The sequence below is a fragment of the Falco biarmicus genome, chromosome 4, assembly GCF_023638135.1.
Source record: "Falco biarmicus isolate bFalBia1 chromosome 4, bFalBia1.pri, whole genome shotgun sequence".
In the NCBI taxonomy this organism is placed as follows: Eukaryota; Metazoa; Chordata; class Aves; order Falconiformes; family Falconidae; genus Falco; species Falco biarmicus.
This window is the reverse complement of record NC_079291.1, coordinates 5,506,150-5,523,554: the sequence shown is the minus strand read 5'-3', so window position 1 is coordinate 5,523,554 and position 17,405 is coordinate 5,506,150. Positions and strand designations below refer to the sequence as shown.

Genomic DNA, 17,405 nt, shown 5'->3' with positions numbered 1-17,405 from the left:
AAACGCCAGCAATGTGTGTACCAGATGGGCAAAAAGCCTGTCAGATGCGATACTGGAGGAAACGGGATTCTCGTTCACCGATGTGTTTATTTATAGCTACTTCTAAAATACTTACAGTCATGCCATCTAAATTAATATCTCAGTTTCATTATTTATGAAGAAATAATCTGACATGATTAAGTCAACAATGTCAACAGCAGCACTGAGAGAAACCCTTTATCAGCATTTCTGTTCAAAGGGATAATTTCTGTTACCCTACAGTTCTGTTCTTATCTATTCCCTTAGCAAGTGAAAAACTCAGTTACTCAGTGCCTACCCATCAGTTACATACAATTTTTGGCATTCTATAGATCTTCCAGCTTTTTATGGGTTTTGGTTTTAATCTGTCTCTCAGCAGTCCCATAGTGCAGTGCCAACAGGTGGACTTGTGCAGGCAGCAGGTAGATGAGTGTCACGTCTCGTGTCCGCTTGCAAAAGAGGTTTCTTTCCATCCCTACTTTCTTTGTCTCTAGGCAAAAGCTTTCTCCATTATTCATGTTTATCCTTCTCCATCTTCCTGCTAAGGAGAAACTATCTGAGCATAGAAGTGGAGTATTTTTAAGAGGAAAATACACCCAAGTTAGATGAAAACAAGTCCTGCTCATGCTCCAGTAGCACAGCTGATGGTTTCTAGCTCTGCAACAGTGAGGCTGGTGTACCTGGAAGCTGTTCTACTAACAGGTTCAACAGCGAGAGCTGCTTTGGAAAATGTCCAAGCCTGTGGTCCTTTGCCACTAACATTTCCAGGCAAGGTGGGACGTGGCAAACTAAGCGGACTCCAGCAGCATAACACTGGCAAATTGACTTTGAACTATTTAAGACTGAAATTCAACAGCAGGACCTGGTGTTTAGAAGCTGTGAGCCAGAGTTTCAGCTATTTTCAGGATTTTAATTGAAATTAGATGGATCAATCAGGGGGCTAGGGAGATCGTCTGAGGCTCCAACTTTCACCTTCTTCCAAATGTCACTATATCTAAATATTGTTAGCTTTGTTTTAAAGGACAATAAATTAAATAAATAGATAATTACCTATCAACACCATGAAACAGATACTTTGCCTCAAACTCACTAATCTTCTCAGTAGAGATTGTAAATAAATATAAATTATAAATAGATATTTTTTACCTTGCTGTCGTCGTCAAACTAGGGGACAAGGAAGAGGAACAGAAGGATATTCTAGTTTGGAAGAAGAGGAGAAATAGCTGACCACAAATTCTTATTTCTTATATTTCAGAAAAGCTACAGATACATACTTGTATTAAAATGCACGTGTGTATATATATCACCCATTCTCAAATTTAAAAAGAGTAAGAAAACCAAAATTTTTCTTGCATTTAGAAAGTGTGGGTCTCCTTGAACAATGCTAACTCTAGAGTGTTAGAAATTTGAATGTTGGAAGAGAGAGTTCCTCGGTCATTGATTATGCTGAATCAGAGTTGTAACCCTTTCAGTTTTGTTGGGATTTGTTTGCTGGTTTATGGGGGAAGGGGAGGTTTAAGTACAGAAAGGCTGAAATTTTTATTTATTTATTTAATCCTTTACCAATAATCTGTTGGTACTGTTTACATGTGCATAGCTTGGGAAAGCATTGTGCGATGCCATCCCATTCTGTGCTGTTAACTGAAAGCACACAGAGCAAGTCAGGATTGTACTAATGCCCAAAAAGATGTGCCTTTGCAGGTGAATATATTTCAGATTTGTACATTTGTATCTGTATTATAAAACTTCTTTCTTGGTTTTGATACCTGTTTTCAGTCAGAGCCCTCTGAACCTTTTTTTTTTTTTTTTTTTTTTTTTAAGTGTTGGTACATAACCCGATTTGGTTTGGCTCCTTGGAGTCACAATGGATATTTTGTTGACCTTTCTCTCATCCTTCGTTTTATTTCCTTAGTTTTTCTCAGTCCCATTTCCCCACCCCTTTCAAAGGGTTGTCACGGCCATATGTTCACTAAAGATTGCACAGTGGCAGTTTTGTTTCAGGTTTGTAAAATGGGTAATTATTATTCTGAATTTACTTCTTTGAGCAGAAGAGGATGCATTGTGTCCTGAAATGCTTTAATTTTGATAGCCCTGCAGTCTGAACCTAAACTTCTAGGATTACTTTTTACCTAATGCATTTGTGCTTGCTCTGATGTCCCCTGGTGTATTTTGAGACATACAGTACTACCAGAGAGCAAATGTTATGTGGCGGAGAGCAACAGGTCAAAGTATGATAAGGCAGAGGAGAAAAATAAAAGTATGCTTCCATAGGTTTTGTGTTCCCCTTATCCTTCTTTAAGGTGGGTAACTACACCACCATTTCCTTTATTAATCTGAGAGAACCTGTTTCTGCTTTAATGGTTCTGACCTAGGAGAGCACTGAAATAAGTATGTAACTCTCGGCAAGTATAAAGTCCTATTTGCTACTCTGAGCAACTATGCCTACTAGGACTACACAGTGAAATAAAGAGAGTTTAAAAAAAAAAAAGGGAAAGAAAGATGTTTCTACTTAAGCTACCTCATATCAACCTGGGATTGTAGAAGCAGCCTGAGTTAAAATGGTGTAAAACAAACACATGAGCAGGATTTAAAATGATGTAAAATAGAAACATGCCTCAAGTTCACTGTGCATGCAGTCTAAAGGAACAAAATACGTTTGTAGGATTTGTATGAAAAGGCTATGCTTAAATGTTTAACATTGATGAAAATATATTCAAAATAATTTAAAAACCAGTAGCTGTGGAGATGTGAAGAACACGAAACATGAGTCAGGTGAAGTATGGGTATACCTCAGCTAGCACAGGGACACAGAAATATTGGCTGGTGAGGGTTCAGCACAGAAAATCAGTACATAACCTCTACTGCTGCAGGAACACCTGAAGGCAGTATCTGAATTTCCTTGTGTCCTCCCATGGTAATATATTAATATGTGAAATAATTCTAATTTGTGCAAACATTTCACAGGTAGCAAAATTCTCAAAGTAAAAGTGACAATATATATTCCGTCCCTGACTAATATGCTTGCTGAACTTGCATCTAATTGTTTCATAGCCTCTTCCACGTAGAAGAAACTATCTCTAAACGTCTGCAAAGCAAATGCTGTATGAAAACTCTCCTAAAAATTCCACCTTTCCATTGACAACAGTTTGGTTGCTAAAATGCTGAAGCCATGTCTGTGAGACTGACTAATACAGCTATATTGTTTCCATGTCCTCCCCATATGTGTGTCTGCAGCCATCTGTTGTCTCTTGGCTTACACTGTTAAGTCCTTTAGAGAAGTGTGGTTTTTCTTTATGTTTGTACAGCACCCAGCAGAGCGAGGCCTTGGTCCTGACGAGGGCCCATGAGTGATACAATTAAATAATAGAGAAGTTAAATTAGTAAATTAAATAAATTCAAATTTTGTTTTAAATCCTACTGTATGTAATTCATTGTTCCAAAACTGTGGTTTCTGGTTTAGATGTCAGCATATGCTGTAGACTGCTCTGTGGCTGGCATAGATCATAAAAAAAACATGGGAGTGTCAACCAATGTTAAGCTGTCAGGGGGGCAAGATTAAAAGGTTAAATTTTGTATTTAATTGTTAGATTCAAAAATGAAAACTAAATACATTCTCACAAAATGGAAATGATAACCACTGCTTTTTACTTGAGCAATTTGCATAAAATGAAATGAGAAAGCAATTTATGCCATGCATCTGAATCTTGTCTGATCTGTAAGATGCTACTACTGTCCAGAAGGTATATTCTGTATATTTTATAAATAAGCTCTTACATACTGGTTAAGACTCTTAGCAAGTCCCTGGCTTCATGATTTCCTTGTACCTATCTCATTTTTCCCATTACTTTCCTTTAAATGTTCCGATCTCATCAGAATTATTTTCTAATTTGCCCTGCCCATTTTCGAAGAGCTTGGGATGTTTCCTTAGTGATCTTACTATGAATACTGAAAGAACTGAAAATGTGACTGGGCAAATTAATATAGGAAAAGTAGCTATTAACTAAAAAAAAAAGACCAAAAAAACCTGCCTCTAGTTCAGGAAATCTCTGCTCTACAAATCTGCGTAGTCTCAGAGAGCATTCTGGGCAGTACCGTTACATGTTATATCATTAAATACTTTTTTCATTACACTTTACCCAGCCCATCATTAAGTGGCATCAGACAAGATACCAGGAAGACCAGGCTGTTATTCCGGTACAGTTCTGTCACTTTTTGTGTAACATTTTAAATTGTAGCATTATTGCTTAAATACCTTAAATACCTTTAAATACTCTTCTCTTTGAAGATAGTTTCTTTTCCACTGCACTTACACTTGGTAGTTGATTCATATTCAGGATTCAGCTTTAAGATGAATGGAGCTTTGCCATTCTGAGTGTTCATTAATGAAATGCTTGGACATATATTGTCATAAGCCTTTCCAACAGATTTACTCCTCCTTGAGTTTCTATGTGAGCAAAACAGACAGAAATACAATTTTTATTTCATTTCCTGAATAGTAATACTGAAAACTACATGGTATTATGGAAGACATTACTTACAGTCCTGATTTTGTGAGTTCATATTCCCTGTTTTCCATACTTCTGTATTAAGCTACATGTCATGTATTTGGGAGAAAAATTGTTTAAACTGATTAAAAAAACAAGGTTGAGAAAGAGTGGCTTCTTCCAAAACTCTGTTTCTTCAGACCTTGGCTTGTGTAGGATGCTAAATTCCAGTGCCCTTACCCATGTCCGCAAACCTTACTGCAGCTTGTAAAGCAATGAGCTGTAAAAGGATAGGATTACAATGTCAAAACTGTAAAACTTTCTGTAATCTGTTCTTGACGGTGCTAACCACTTTCAGTTAGTCACAGCTGTTTTCCTGAAACAGTAAAATTTGATAAAAAATGGGGTATGGTAGAGGCATTGCTGATCTCATTATGAGCTCAGGAGAGAAGGAAGGATATAAGACATTTATTTCCATAGCTGTCTTTGTAAAGGTGAGAAGAGAGATGAAAGGAAAGGTAATAAAAAGGGAAGAATGAACTTTTGGACAAACGGAAAGCACCAGAATTATACAGATTGGGTAAAAATACAGCAAAGAAATGGCAAATAATTAATCATAAAGGAATTAATTTTCATGGCAAAAGAAAAAAGGAAATTTAAATATGTAAGCAAAGTTCTAGATGTGGGTAAGAAGAAAGACAAATATGAGAGACATAAATGTAAGTAGAGGTTTCTGCAGATTCAGTCTTGCCACAACAAGGAAAACACTTGGAGATGTGTAAACGGAGGCACTCAAGTAGAGCCTTGCTTTGACTAGAGACATAAACACTAGCCTGCTTTGTTTTGTTAGTGAAATGTGAATCAATGTGGCATCACAAATAATCTACTTCCTTTTCATTCTGGTATTCAATTCAAGATGTTACTGATTATCTGTAAGGCTCTACTTCATCTGGAATATTGAAGGTGTGGAAAAGTGTTTTGAGGACCCTGGGACTAAATTTTCAGAAAGTATTATTGAATTGTTTTTCTGCAAGACTGCATCATTAAATTTGCAGATGTTGGTCTCCCATGTCTGATGCAGTGATTCCATTGTTTGATTTGCTGCTTGGTTTGGTTTTCTTTTGCATAATGCAACTCCCAATATTAGAAAATATTGAGCTTATATGCTTTATAGAACATGTTCTTCGGTAAGTTGATGTTGATTTTTTTATTTTGGTTAGTTATTTAAATGATTGATTTTTATTTTGCGGTCAGCTGGTTAACCTTTGAAATCTGGCTGAATGAGTCTAAATCACTGTTCACGTGTTTCTGGTACTGTGCACGTCAGATCAGCTGAAAGGTCAGTTTCTCAAGGAAGCAAGCATAGACCATACTGTTTTTCTCTTGACTTACATTTGGCCGTTTGTTTTTTTTTTTTTAATAGAGGATTTATAAGTCTCTGTTCATGCATAAAAGAGAGCAAATCAGCACTGCTGTTTGTACGCAAAATAAAAATGGTATCCAGGGTACTCACTTTCTCAGTGCAGTGAAACACAAAAGTTGGCACTTAAGAAAAGCGCAGTGATTATTGTCTGGACAGAAATTGAGAGCATCTGCACAATGCTGGCTGTAAATCAGTTGTTTCATCTATTACTGCTAAAGAATTTTAGAATACTGAAAAAAAAGGTCCTTTTTTTTCTGAGGGGCTTTGTGATTTTGTTGCTTACCTTTACAAAACATTAAAAAATTCATAATTTGCGGAACAATTTTAGAAAGTTAATGTGAAAAGACTGGTCTTAGAAACGGTGATTAGAAGAGACCTCTGCTCAAGCTGCTACTTGGAGCAGGACAATCACTAACATTGGATCAGGTCAGTGACTTCGAATAGAAACTCTGCCACTTCTATGAGCAACCTCTTCAAATGCTGCACTGCTCTTCTGACGAAGAACATTTTCCTAATGACCAATTTGAACCTTCCAAGGAATGATTTTGGGCCATGGTCCTTTCTGTATCATCTGCCACTGCTGGGAAGAGTTTTGTTACATCATCTTTGTAGTTCCATGTACTTGCAGGCTCCTGGCAGACGCCCCTTAGGCTCCTCTTTACTAAAATAAACAAACCCAGCTCTCTCAGGCTGTCCTCTAGATTTGTAATCATAATAGTAACCTGCACTGGACCCTTCCCAGTTTCTCAGCATCCTTCTTGACCAAAACATTATTCAAGGTGAGAGCTCACAAGCACTAAGTAAAGGCAGGTGATGACTTTCCTGGATCTGCTGACCACATTCCTCCTAATGTAGCCCAGTGCACTGTTTACATTATTTGTGATAAGAGAACTTTGTTATAAACAACTCAGCAGCCACTGTAGCCTCCGGATCCTTTTCAGCAAGCCTGAAACATAGCAAGTTCCTTCCCTGTCTGCACTGGTGCATTGGGGGGTTTCTGCTTGTGTGCCGAATTTTGCACTTACTGAAGTTTCTAAAACAGAAACCTTAAAAAGGTTTCTTTTGCCTAGGCTTCCAGTGTCTCATGATGTTTCTGAATTGAAGTTCTACCAATCAGCACAGCAGCCTGATTTGCATCATTTGAAATTCTGTCTCCTCATATGGGCTGTTGATGAAGATACTGAACATTATCTTCATTAGCAGTCCATTGCTTACTGTACTCATTTCCAGCCAGCAACTGGACATCAAGCCATTGACTCTACTCTTTGAGCTTGGGGGTCTGACCAGTTTTAAGCCCACCTACAATCCTTCATTCAGCCCACACTTTGTCATGTTATAAATGATGATACTGTTGGAAATAAGTGACAAAAGCCTAACTAAAGTAAAAATACATTGCATTCACTCCTCTTCCTTCATCTGCATGGCCAGTCATTCCATCATAGCAGGCAATTAGATTGGTCAAGCATTATTTGCTCTTGGTAAATCCTTGTTGACTTTTCTCAGTTCTTGTCTTGTCCTTTACGTGTTGGAAATTGATTCCAAGAGGATGTGCCTCATGATTTTTCCAAGGACTAAAGTGAAGCCAACCGTTGTATAGTTTCTTAGATCATCCTCACTTTTCTTTAATATGGAGGTAGAATTAACCTTTCTCCAGTCATCATGGATGTCCTGTAGTGTCAGTGTTTTGTCACGAATGATAGCCAGTGGGGTTGCAATCACATAGTCAGCCTTTTCAGTGCCTGTGGTTGTATCCCATGTGGCCCCATGTATTTGAACGCATACTGCTTCTTCAGGTATTCACCAACCTATTACCCACCCCACTCTTAGCCACCTCTTTCCTTCCCAAACTGTACATCCAGAGGTCTTGGAGCAGAATTGGCCTAAAAAGCGAGAGGCAAAAAAGGTATTGAGTGTTGCAGCCTTTTCATCTGTCGTTATCTCCCCTAGTAAGCAACAGACCTACATTTTCTTTGAACCTCTTTTTGCTGCTCTTGTACTTGTAAAATTCCTTCTTGTTACCCTTTAATAAGTCCCCCATTAATTTTAGCTCCAGCTGGGTTTTGTCCTTCCTAGTTCTGTTCCTGTTCTCAAACAGTGATTGTGTGCTTGTCTTTTGTTTCCTGTCATTGCCTATATGTGCTCTCCATTTCCACCATTTCCATCTCCATATGTGCTTTTCCCATTTTAGTACATTAAGAAGCTCCTTACTCAGCCAAGCGGACCTCCTGCATACCTTGTCCCTATGCTTTCTCATGTTTTTCTGGGTTAGGTCCCTGTTCTATGACAGACAAAGTCCTCCCCACTAGATTAGCCGGTCTGTTCACAAAGATGTTCTTCCCTCTCTTTGCTAGGTAGATCTGTTCTCTTAAGTTGTCTCCTCATCAAATTGGGTGCCAGAAGCAAAACAGTTGAAGCCCAGCTAGTGCCACCAAATATGTAGCCATATGTGGTCTACTGGATCCATCTGCTGCTATCCAGGCTTCTCCCTTTTGCCATAGGATTAAAGAGAAACGCCACTGGCATTCCTGTCCCCTTCACCCTTGCCCAGGAGCCCTACAGTTACTTTTGAACTGAAATGGTTTCACATCACTACGCCATTAGTGTATACATGAATAAGCAGAAGAAAAGTGAGAACACTGGGTGACCCCAAACAGTCTGTCAGCAACACCACAAACTGAGGTTCCATGCAAGCAAGAAACCTCCACAGTTAATGAATCTCCCTGGAAGAGAGTCACCAGTCCCTCACTGTCACACATCACTTTCTTCGGTAGTGCTCTGATATGGTGTCCAACCTGGATTCTTCTTCTGAGGGAGCTTGTTCTTCCCCTCTGCTGCCTGGACTCTGCACCACTGGGCAGCCCTTCTGCCAGAAGTCACAAGCTTTCAGTTTCCACCTTCTTAGGAATGCGTGTCTTCCCACTGCACGTGCCTCACTTGCACCTTCCCTGTCTGTCGCGTAAGCTTTTACACCTTGAAAGGTCCTATCAAGCACCTGTTTGTCACCCCAGTGCAATAAAACACACTTGCCTCTTCTTGCAGCTCCCCTCCTGCAGCTGCAGCAACTACAGCAGAGCAAACATGCCTCCGGGAGGTCACCCTCAGGGGTCCACCTGCACAGAGGTTGCCACAGCACTGCTGGTGACAGCAGGGACGGGGGTGATGTCTTGTAGCAAGTCACCACCATTTGGGTGTTGTCTTCTTATGCAACAGCACGTCTGGGTCTCTCATGTGTCAAGTGCCAAGTTAACCATCTTGCTTCTTTGCACATCCCGCTGGCAGCACTCCTCGGTGCCCTTCCTGAGAGTGCCAGATAAGTCAGGAACTCCACGTGTGTTCACGTGTGAGAACACAGGTTCACAAGGTTTCCCACTTGGCAAGAAACCTCTTGCACTGTCTGTGAGTTCCCATCCTTCGTGAGTGCTGGGTCTGCTGAATGTTTCTGCTCCCCACACGGCATCCTAATGAGTCGAAAGAATGGTGGACGTAGTTTACTCAGCACTGGTCTCGCTTGCCAAATGAGGAGGGACTGAGCTTAGTTTCAGAATCTCCTCAAGTGTGTAGAACTGTCCAAAAGCATTTTAAGATAAATTTACTGCAGTTCTCATCCATGAAGAAGAAAAAATAGTTTGGGAAATACGGAAATATTTATTACCAAAGTTAGATTTTCTTATTCACTTGTAGGAGATAAACTGGGTTTCAATTTTGTATAATGATTTTAGAATTTGATTACGTTATTTTATAGTAAAATACTCAAATGTTGTCACCTTTCCCTATCTTACAGCTGCACTTGCGTGCAATGGCAATTCAAAATTTATGGTAGATTATTTCTTGCAGTCATTAGCTGTATGTATTAGGAAGAGTCCTTCTGCAGGAACATTGCTTCAATAAAAACATCAGTGCAGATACACTTGTATAGGCCGTGACAGAACTGCAGAATTTGAATGAGATTACTCTTTCAGCAGCTATAAATTGGCCATATAAAATCAATCCCCTCGAGGCTTAAGTGGTCAAAGTGTAAGGCTGAGTAAAATAAGGTGTAAGTATATTAATATAAGAAATGGCAAAAAAAATGTTTAGTGTCTGTAGATTCTAAGTGTGAGGAAAAAGTGTAGGGAAAAAGTGATGCTGCTAGATCTTGAAAAATGCTACTGTTGAATTTCTTTTTATTTATCAATTTCTTTTCCATATATGCTGTATTACTGCAAAGTTTCCTTTTCTTGGCTCCGACTCAGATTCTGATGGAGATTAAGATTACTTGTATCTTTACATCAAGATTTAGTCATTCACTATATTGTTGCTGATCAGTTTCGGATTTTTTTCATTTGAAATGTAATTCACACTCTAATGTTCAACAATCTCCATCAAACAAGATATGATAGAACTGCAAAACTCCTAAGAGAAAGAGGATATTAAAAAGTTACTTTGCCTTCATTTGGATATCTTGAATTCAGTTGCATACTTAAACAAAAAACTGCCTAATACTGTTTGAGACTAAGCTTTAAAGGAATTTTTCCAAAGGAGCGGTGAACTTTCCCTGCAGTATGGCCTTCAAAGTCCAGACTGGATACATTTGTAAACTGGCAAACAAAGGAGATGAAAGAGGAATCCTTACCTGAAGCAGTTCCCATTGCTTAGGCAGAGCATGACGGCTAGATCATAACGCTTCTCCAGGGCCTTAAAATCAAGAATCTTCTTTGAAAAAAAATCATATTGTAAATTACAGTTGATGCATTTTTTTAAACATAACTTGATAAATTTAGTGTAACTGCTTTATACTATGTGAGTTGAAGATAGGCTTTGCTTAAGTGTTACATAAGACATTGGGTGGAAGTCCAGTTGGCTGAGCATAGAAGTGGAGATTTTTTGTAGATAGAGCATGATGTGTTGCAAAAATAAATATGCCAAAATATATAGCAGTAATACATCCTTGAGGTATGGTATTAAGTCTCATGAAATACTTGACTTGAAATTTAAAAAAAAAAAAAAGAATTTTTCTGAGGTTTCAAAGGGATTGCTGTGGAAATTACTCTTCCAGAAATGATAATTTTTTTTTTTCATTTGCTGAGTTTTTTCAGCTATCGCTGTGGTATTGTGTTTGCACAAGCAAAACCAAGCATCTGCTCTGTAAAAGAAATATGGATTGTTAACTTTTCTTGGGTCAGGGTAGACAGATTTTTATTTGACTCTAGAAGAAAAAAGAGTCGTATTAATAAACACTGAAACATTAAAACCAAACCCTATTTCCATGAAATGGCAAAATAATTTAAAATTATTTTTTATTATATTATAATAATTTTATTATAATATAATAATTATAATAATTACAGTTGGAAGGTGATTGTCTTTTATTTCCAAAAATTTCTCAAGAACAAAGGAATAGGAAAAATTAGAAGATGTCTAAGCATTTCAAAGGTTAGCTTGCCACTTTTACTGTGTATTGTAGAAAGTTGGAGCTCTTTAATGCTAATAATCTCTTAATTGTAGGAGGAGGAACTGGAGGCCCAAATTTCATTTCTACAAGGACAACTAAATGACCTGGAAGCCATGTGCAAATATTGTGCAAAGATGATGAATACACATCTTGGTAAGTGCAGTACCCCGTATTAAGCTACAAATCTTTGCCAAGGCTCTTTTCGTGTTTGTATTAGAACTAAAATAACGTTTATGTAGTATAGTGCATATTATTTTATAAGCCATGAAGAAGACTGAATTGATGCATCCAGTTGTTCTATCAGATGCTTCCACTTTGAAACTTGGGAGTATGGTAGCCACTTGATTATGCTAAAAAAAAAGTAGAGGCATTTTGGCACAGATGCTCTTTCTCTGTTCCTAAGATGTCTTGTATTGTAAGAGACACGCTGGACCTCACAGCATATGACCTTTACACTTCTTAAGGCCGTTTGCAGTTCAACAGTCCCAGAATGATACCTGATGCGTGCAGTGATAGTTGTATAAAATTCATATGCTTTCATTAATTGTAGCGTCTTTACAATCTGTGATCACCTTCAGGATGTAAAAACATGTTACAGTAGGCTGGATGGTTTGGAATATTTGCCCAGACCAGGAGAAATACAGTAAGATAGAAGTCAATACATTGGGAACAGAATCAGCATAGACTCCAGTCTAAAATTCAACTTACATATTGCCAAGACAAATCAGAGAAAGTAAATAAAAAGCTTCAGTCAATTCAGGTGTAAATATGCTTAGCTATGCTTTGACAAAAGCAGCATTTTTAAACTGTGTTGAACTGAACTCTAAAAGTTAGTATATTTAGTTATGTGAAAAAGCGCTGTTAAGAAATCAGGGCACAGCTGCAATAATTTTAAGTTTTATTTATAGCCTGCAACATCTAAGCAAAATAAATTAAACTTGAATATTTCAGTGGGTAGAATTAAGTATATGGATACCTAAGTTTACCAGGTCAAAAAGATCAGATGTGAAAGCCATATTATACTTGTATTTTCATTTTCTTTTATGCGAGTGTTTTAGTAGCCACTGATACGAACCTAGGAAAAACTGTAAATACTGTGTTATTTGAAAGTTTGGAATTGCAGCCTTCAAAAGCCAAGCATAGACCTCTAACCCCAACAGATTTAGTCTGATATATTGCTTCTGTGAGGGTATGTGAGCAATGATGAGACTAGAAGCAAGCAAAGGATATAAATTATAAGCTGCTGAAATGATGGGGAAAAGATTACTGTGTCAAGAAGAAAAGCTGAAGTTTCTTTCTGTTAGGAAAGAAGACAAGGAGTGCTTAGCGGGGGTAGCAGTTCAAGCACAAGCATGAGCATCTCACCAGCTATGGCTCTGGACTAGAGATCAGAATAAACCCAGACAAAGATACGTGAAGTAGTCTGCCTTTTAACACTGGGTCCATGAAATAAAAGCAAAAGATTTGTAATAACATCCCTTTTTTTTTTTTTTTTTGTTACCCTCCCAGGACAGGGAAAGCCATCCCCTTATACAGCTTTGCCTGTGGGGCTTCACTGGGTACATCGTGGCACCCCTGCAGTGCTCTCAGAGCCTTCCAGTCTAGTTTCTTCTAAGCCCTACTCCTCACGATATTCCTACATGTCTTGTCAACAACATGGGCTATTAACTTGGTAAATTTGGGTTACACCAATGCATTTAAATCCTACAGAAATTAACAGTTATGCATGACAAACAGAGCACAAGACAGACTGAGATACCACCAACCTTCACAGCTTCTGCGCTTGTAGCAAACTGATGAGGTAGGGTATCCCCAAATCAGCCAGCAGATGATCCAAAGCAGGAAAAAAACCACCAGGATTCCTGCTGGTCTGATCTGTGCAAAGTCCCTTCTAACCTGAAATCTGTCCATCACCTTCATCCTGGTGATCTGAGCAGCACAAGCCAGCAGGCTGTCCCAGAAAACAGATTCTCTATAGCATCACAGAACACCCTCTGAGCGTGATCTCCAGTGTCCACCCACTGCCTGGGGCTGCGGGGAATGGCAGCAAAATAAAACTCAGAGCATATCTGGTCATTTCTGGGTTAAGGGGCAAGTTAGCAGAGGCTGCTACTGCACCTGGTCTGATTCTCCCCCAGGTTCTCTTACCCGTGAAAATTGCTTCATTTCAGAGACCACAGAGCAGATGATATCGCTCCTCTTGTAACCTGTCAGGACATTAACTTCAAGGATATTACTTTATCCTGTGAGGCTGAATTTTTCTGACTTCATCACCCAGCTTTTGGCTCTTGTAGCATTCTTCATACCAAGGTTGAAAATCCTCATTTAACTTACCTATACACAGTGTAATCTCTCAACACTGCTAGGCGGTACACTTTAAAATTCATTTTATATGGGTTGCTGTTTAGACCCAAGCATTTTTGTGGTCTTCCTTTGAATTCTTCAGGGTTTTCATATGCCTTTTGAAGTGGGTTAGTCAGATCAGGATATGCTGTAGCAGCACTGGACACAGCAAAGTCGTTATATAGCAAAGGGAAGGTCATCTCTCTACTTTTATGTGGAGTTCCTCTTTTTAAACATTTTTAACGCAGCATCACATTAGTGTTCCTTGATACAGTGATAGGTTAAAGTGACAATCCACTATGACTTTTAAAATTTGATGAATCACAGCTTTCTAAACAGAGGATTTTATGCTGTAGGTAAAATCAGGAAATGTTTGTTTCCATATTTATGTTACTTGCATTTGATTATATTAAAATTCACTTCTTGTCATTTGGCTTTTTAGCTGAATAATTTAGGTAACTCTGCAATGTACTGCCTTCTCCTACCACTCTTACTGCAGACTTAGCCATCATACATTAAATAGTTGTCTAAATTATTGATAAAAACATATGGATATATAAAATTCAAGGAGCCTTCCAGAACTAATTCCTTTAACAGAGTTAGGCAACATTTTAAAGAATTATCAGTAAGTCAGTTTTTTAGTCTAAGGCCTGCCTTTTGAATTTTATGAAGTTTAAGGTTCTTATTTTTAAAAAACCCACAGTTTTTTAGACTGACATTTTAAACAGCTTTTTTTAGACTATTACTCAACCAAGAGTCTTTTTCCTGTATGGAGTGCATTATATTTGCAGGTCATTTTTTAACAAAACAATATTAATTCGAGCTTATAAAAATGCATATCCAGTGAGCATTACCACAGAATTATTTAATTGGCACTGTAAATCAGAATGTCAAACCATTATGGAATGTTCTTTCTGCGGTTTCCAGTGAGATAATTCAGAATTTTTTGGCTGTCTTCTCTCAGGTTCTTTCCCTTACGAGGGAGATCCTGATGACGGTCAGGTGCAGTTACTTCCTGACAGAGATGACATGTGTTGTAGCTGAGAAATTGTCAAAGTGACCACAAAGTCATGTATTCTGTTTTGTATCCCTCGTAATTTATAATCTGTTTATATCAAATTCAACTATTATCAAGTATGGTTTTATATGATGTCTTTTAAGAAAATAGTTTTGTTAATTTAAAACATTATTTGGGCCCGATAATGATATTACATTTCTTTACCAACAGCATTGTATTTCTGTAGGTTTCAGTAGATATCTGCTAAGACTGCATTTCCTTTGCATAGAGCATGAGGAAAGACCAGAGGGAAAGAGCGGCAGTTTTTATTCTGTTCATATATTCCAAGATGCTTTCATTAAATGTTTATCTCCTTCCATAAATAAACTACACAGTGTACCACATGGCAACAACATAATTAACTGCTTGTAATATCAGGGGATGTTACCATGGGAATGAATGATGGTTCTGAAATATTACTACTTAGCACTATGTGTAGAAATTAGAAACGGGTTTTTTGATTATTAAAATGGAGGAAAGTCATTCTCTGATCTTTGTCTCCTTCTTAGGGCTGTGCATTAGAAAGAGATTTACTTTTCTTTCCCCTCTCCCTTAACCACTGAAGAACTGCTAAGGTGGAATGCCTTTTAGTGCCTCCAAGGACAAATGCTGAAATTTTTATATGTAAAATGGCCAGACAGGAAAGCAGATTTTAATTCTGTTCCCAGTCTTTTTCACAAGCTTGTCATAGCTTAAAAATAAAATAAAATGGTCCTGTGTTCAGTTTTTCCAGTTAAGTCTGTTCTGCAGCATTGTTTGCAATATAAATGCGGAGCATTACTCAGCTGATAGTGAATAAGTGTAGTTGCCATAGCTGTTTCTGCTCCAGAATCACCACAGATACATTTTCTTCGTTTTACTTTTTCACATACACTAATCTCTTTCAGGAAGTAATGTTGTCCTGGTGCGTTCCGTAATATGGTAATGTTCTCCAGCATTTTTCTTTCTGTGAGGTGCTTTTCTGTTAGTGCGTATAAACACCTCAAGGCTCAATGATGCAAAAAGCCGTAATATACCACTGAAGTATTACAATGTTATAACCTGTCATAATGTTATTTACTTTCTGAAGAATTTTGTTATTTACTTTTTGAAGAATTTTGATTTTTTCCTCCTTTCTTTCACTATGTGGAAAGAAAAGCATCAAGCTAGCAAGTGCATTCAGAAGATTTTCCCTGGTAAATATGACCTCTGTCTGATGTCTTAGAACAGATCATGAATAATTTGTCTAAGAAATATGCACCCAAGCATCACTCAGAGGGCCCCACAGCATCTGCTGGAAGGTTCCTCGCTTGTCCTTCACATTTGACATGGAACTGAGTTTGAGGTGTTAGTTCAACATGAAATCAGATTCTGGAGGGTCTGAAAGAGCAAAGTTTCATTCTGTCCCAGACTCAAGCCAACATGATGCTGTCAAACAGCAGTTCAAGCAACACCAGTTAATGACACTGCCATCTGACACCGTCTGCTGTTCTAGTATCTTTAGGGTTTGGACGATGTAGGCACTGGCCCAGGACTAAAGCACAGCCTCCTAATAAAAAGTAAATTAAAACCCTGGAGAAGTATCAGTCCTCCATAGGCAAGTAATAGTATAAGAGATTGTGAAGGATGTTTATGAGCTTGCCAATTCTGTTCCAGAGGGAAAAGTGCTGAATTTTAAAATGTCATCTGTTTATAATAGGCAGGAACAAATCCATCACTGTTCTCCAAGACAGAAGAACCTACCATTTGTTTCCAACAGAGACATAGTTTCAGACCTCCAAGTGTGTGAAAGTTTACCAAATAATTACACATGTAGTACAGGAAGTCCTTTTCATGAGAGGCAATTTAAAGGAACATTGGTTCAGTATTAACTTGGATGTGGAGATCTTTATATAGAAACTATTCTTTTTTGATGGGCAATTTACCAGGTTATGAAAGTAGAGAAACTAAGGTCATTCCACACTTGCTTTTGCTTAAGGGCAGCACTATGTAAATGCAGAAGGTTGCTTTCCCAGCTAGCTGAGGTTCAGAAGCAATTTAGTTACTTTCTCACATCACAGAGCCTCAGCTAATAAGCCCTGTGGACTCATAACCAGCTCTGTAAAGAGTTAGCTCACAGGCTTCTGCACAACACCCTAGAAATATGTCCAAAGGTACCCAATTATATAGAAGAAACATAAGTCTGCCTAGTTTTATTAACTTCATCGTCATACTGATACTGCTAAAATTGAGCCAGCTGCTAGAGAGACAATCAGGTGGGTCTCAGAAATACGTTGCTCAATATCCAGGTTTTTAAATCACTTCTTGTCTTGGAGGCAATGTCACAAAAACCTCTCAGCTCTGCCCTACATCTAGTAAGTTTATGCTTAAGCATGCTGGTTCCACTAAGCCAAAGCAAATAAATCCTCTGAGCTACCCATACAGGGCTGGTCACGTTGTCCTTACGGTGCGTTTTCTGCTGTGACATCTGTTATCTGTAATATGTTGCTATGTCCTTCACCAATATTCCAGTACCTCTCTGCCCCTTCAGTGTGTATTATGGAAGGGATGTGGAAAGGTGAAGTTTTCATCCCCCATGCTTCTAAACACCACCAGCATTCTGCCACTGGAATGACGTGTCGGCTCTTGGCTTTCATAGGTAACCTGTAAATAACTGTACATAAATAACAA

The 17,405-nt window shown here is 38.3% G+C and overlaps 1 protein-coding gene across 4 annotated transcripts in view; it reads left to right on the top strand.

Annotated features, from left to right (window-relative positions):
• TBC1D5 (TBC1 domain family member 5) overlaps positions 1-17,405 on the top strand; it is a 326,157-nt gene that overhangs the window by 289,879 nt on the left and 18,873 nt on the right. For all 4 annotated transcript variants that reach the window (XM_056337720.1, XM_056337722.1, XM_056337723.1 and 1 more), the window contains one exon: positions 11,410-11,509. In XM_056337720.1, the coding sequence (XP_056193695.1) occupies positions 11,410-11,509 (100 nt within the window). The remainder of the gene's footprint in view (positions 1-11,409; positions 11,510-17,405) is intronic.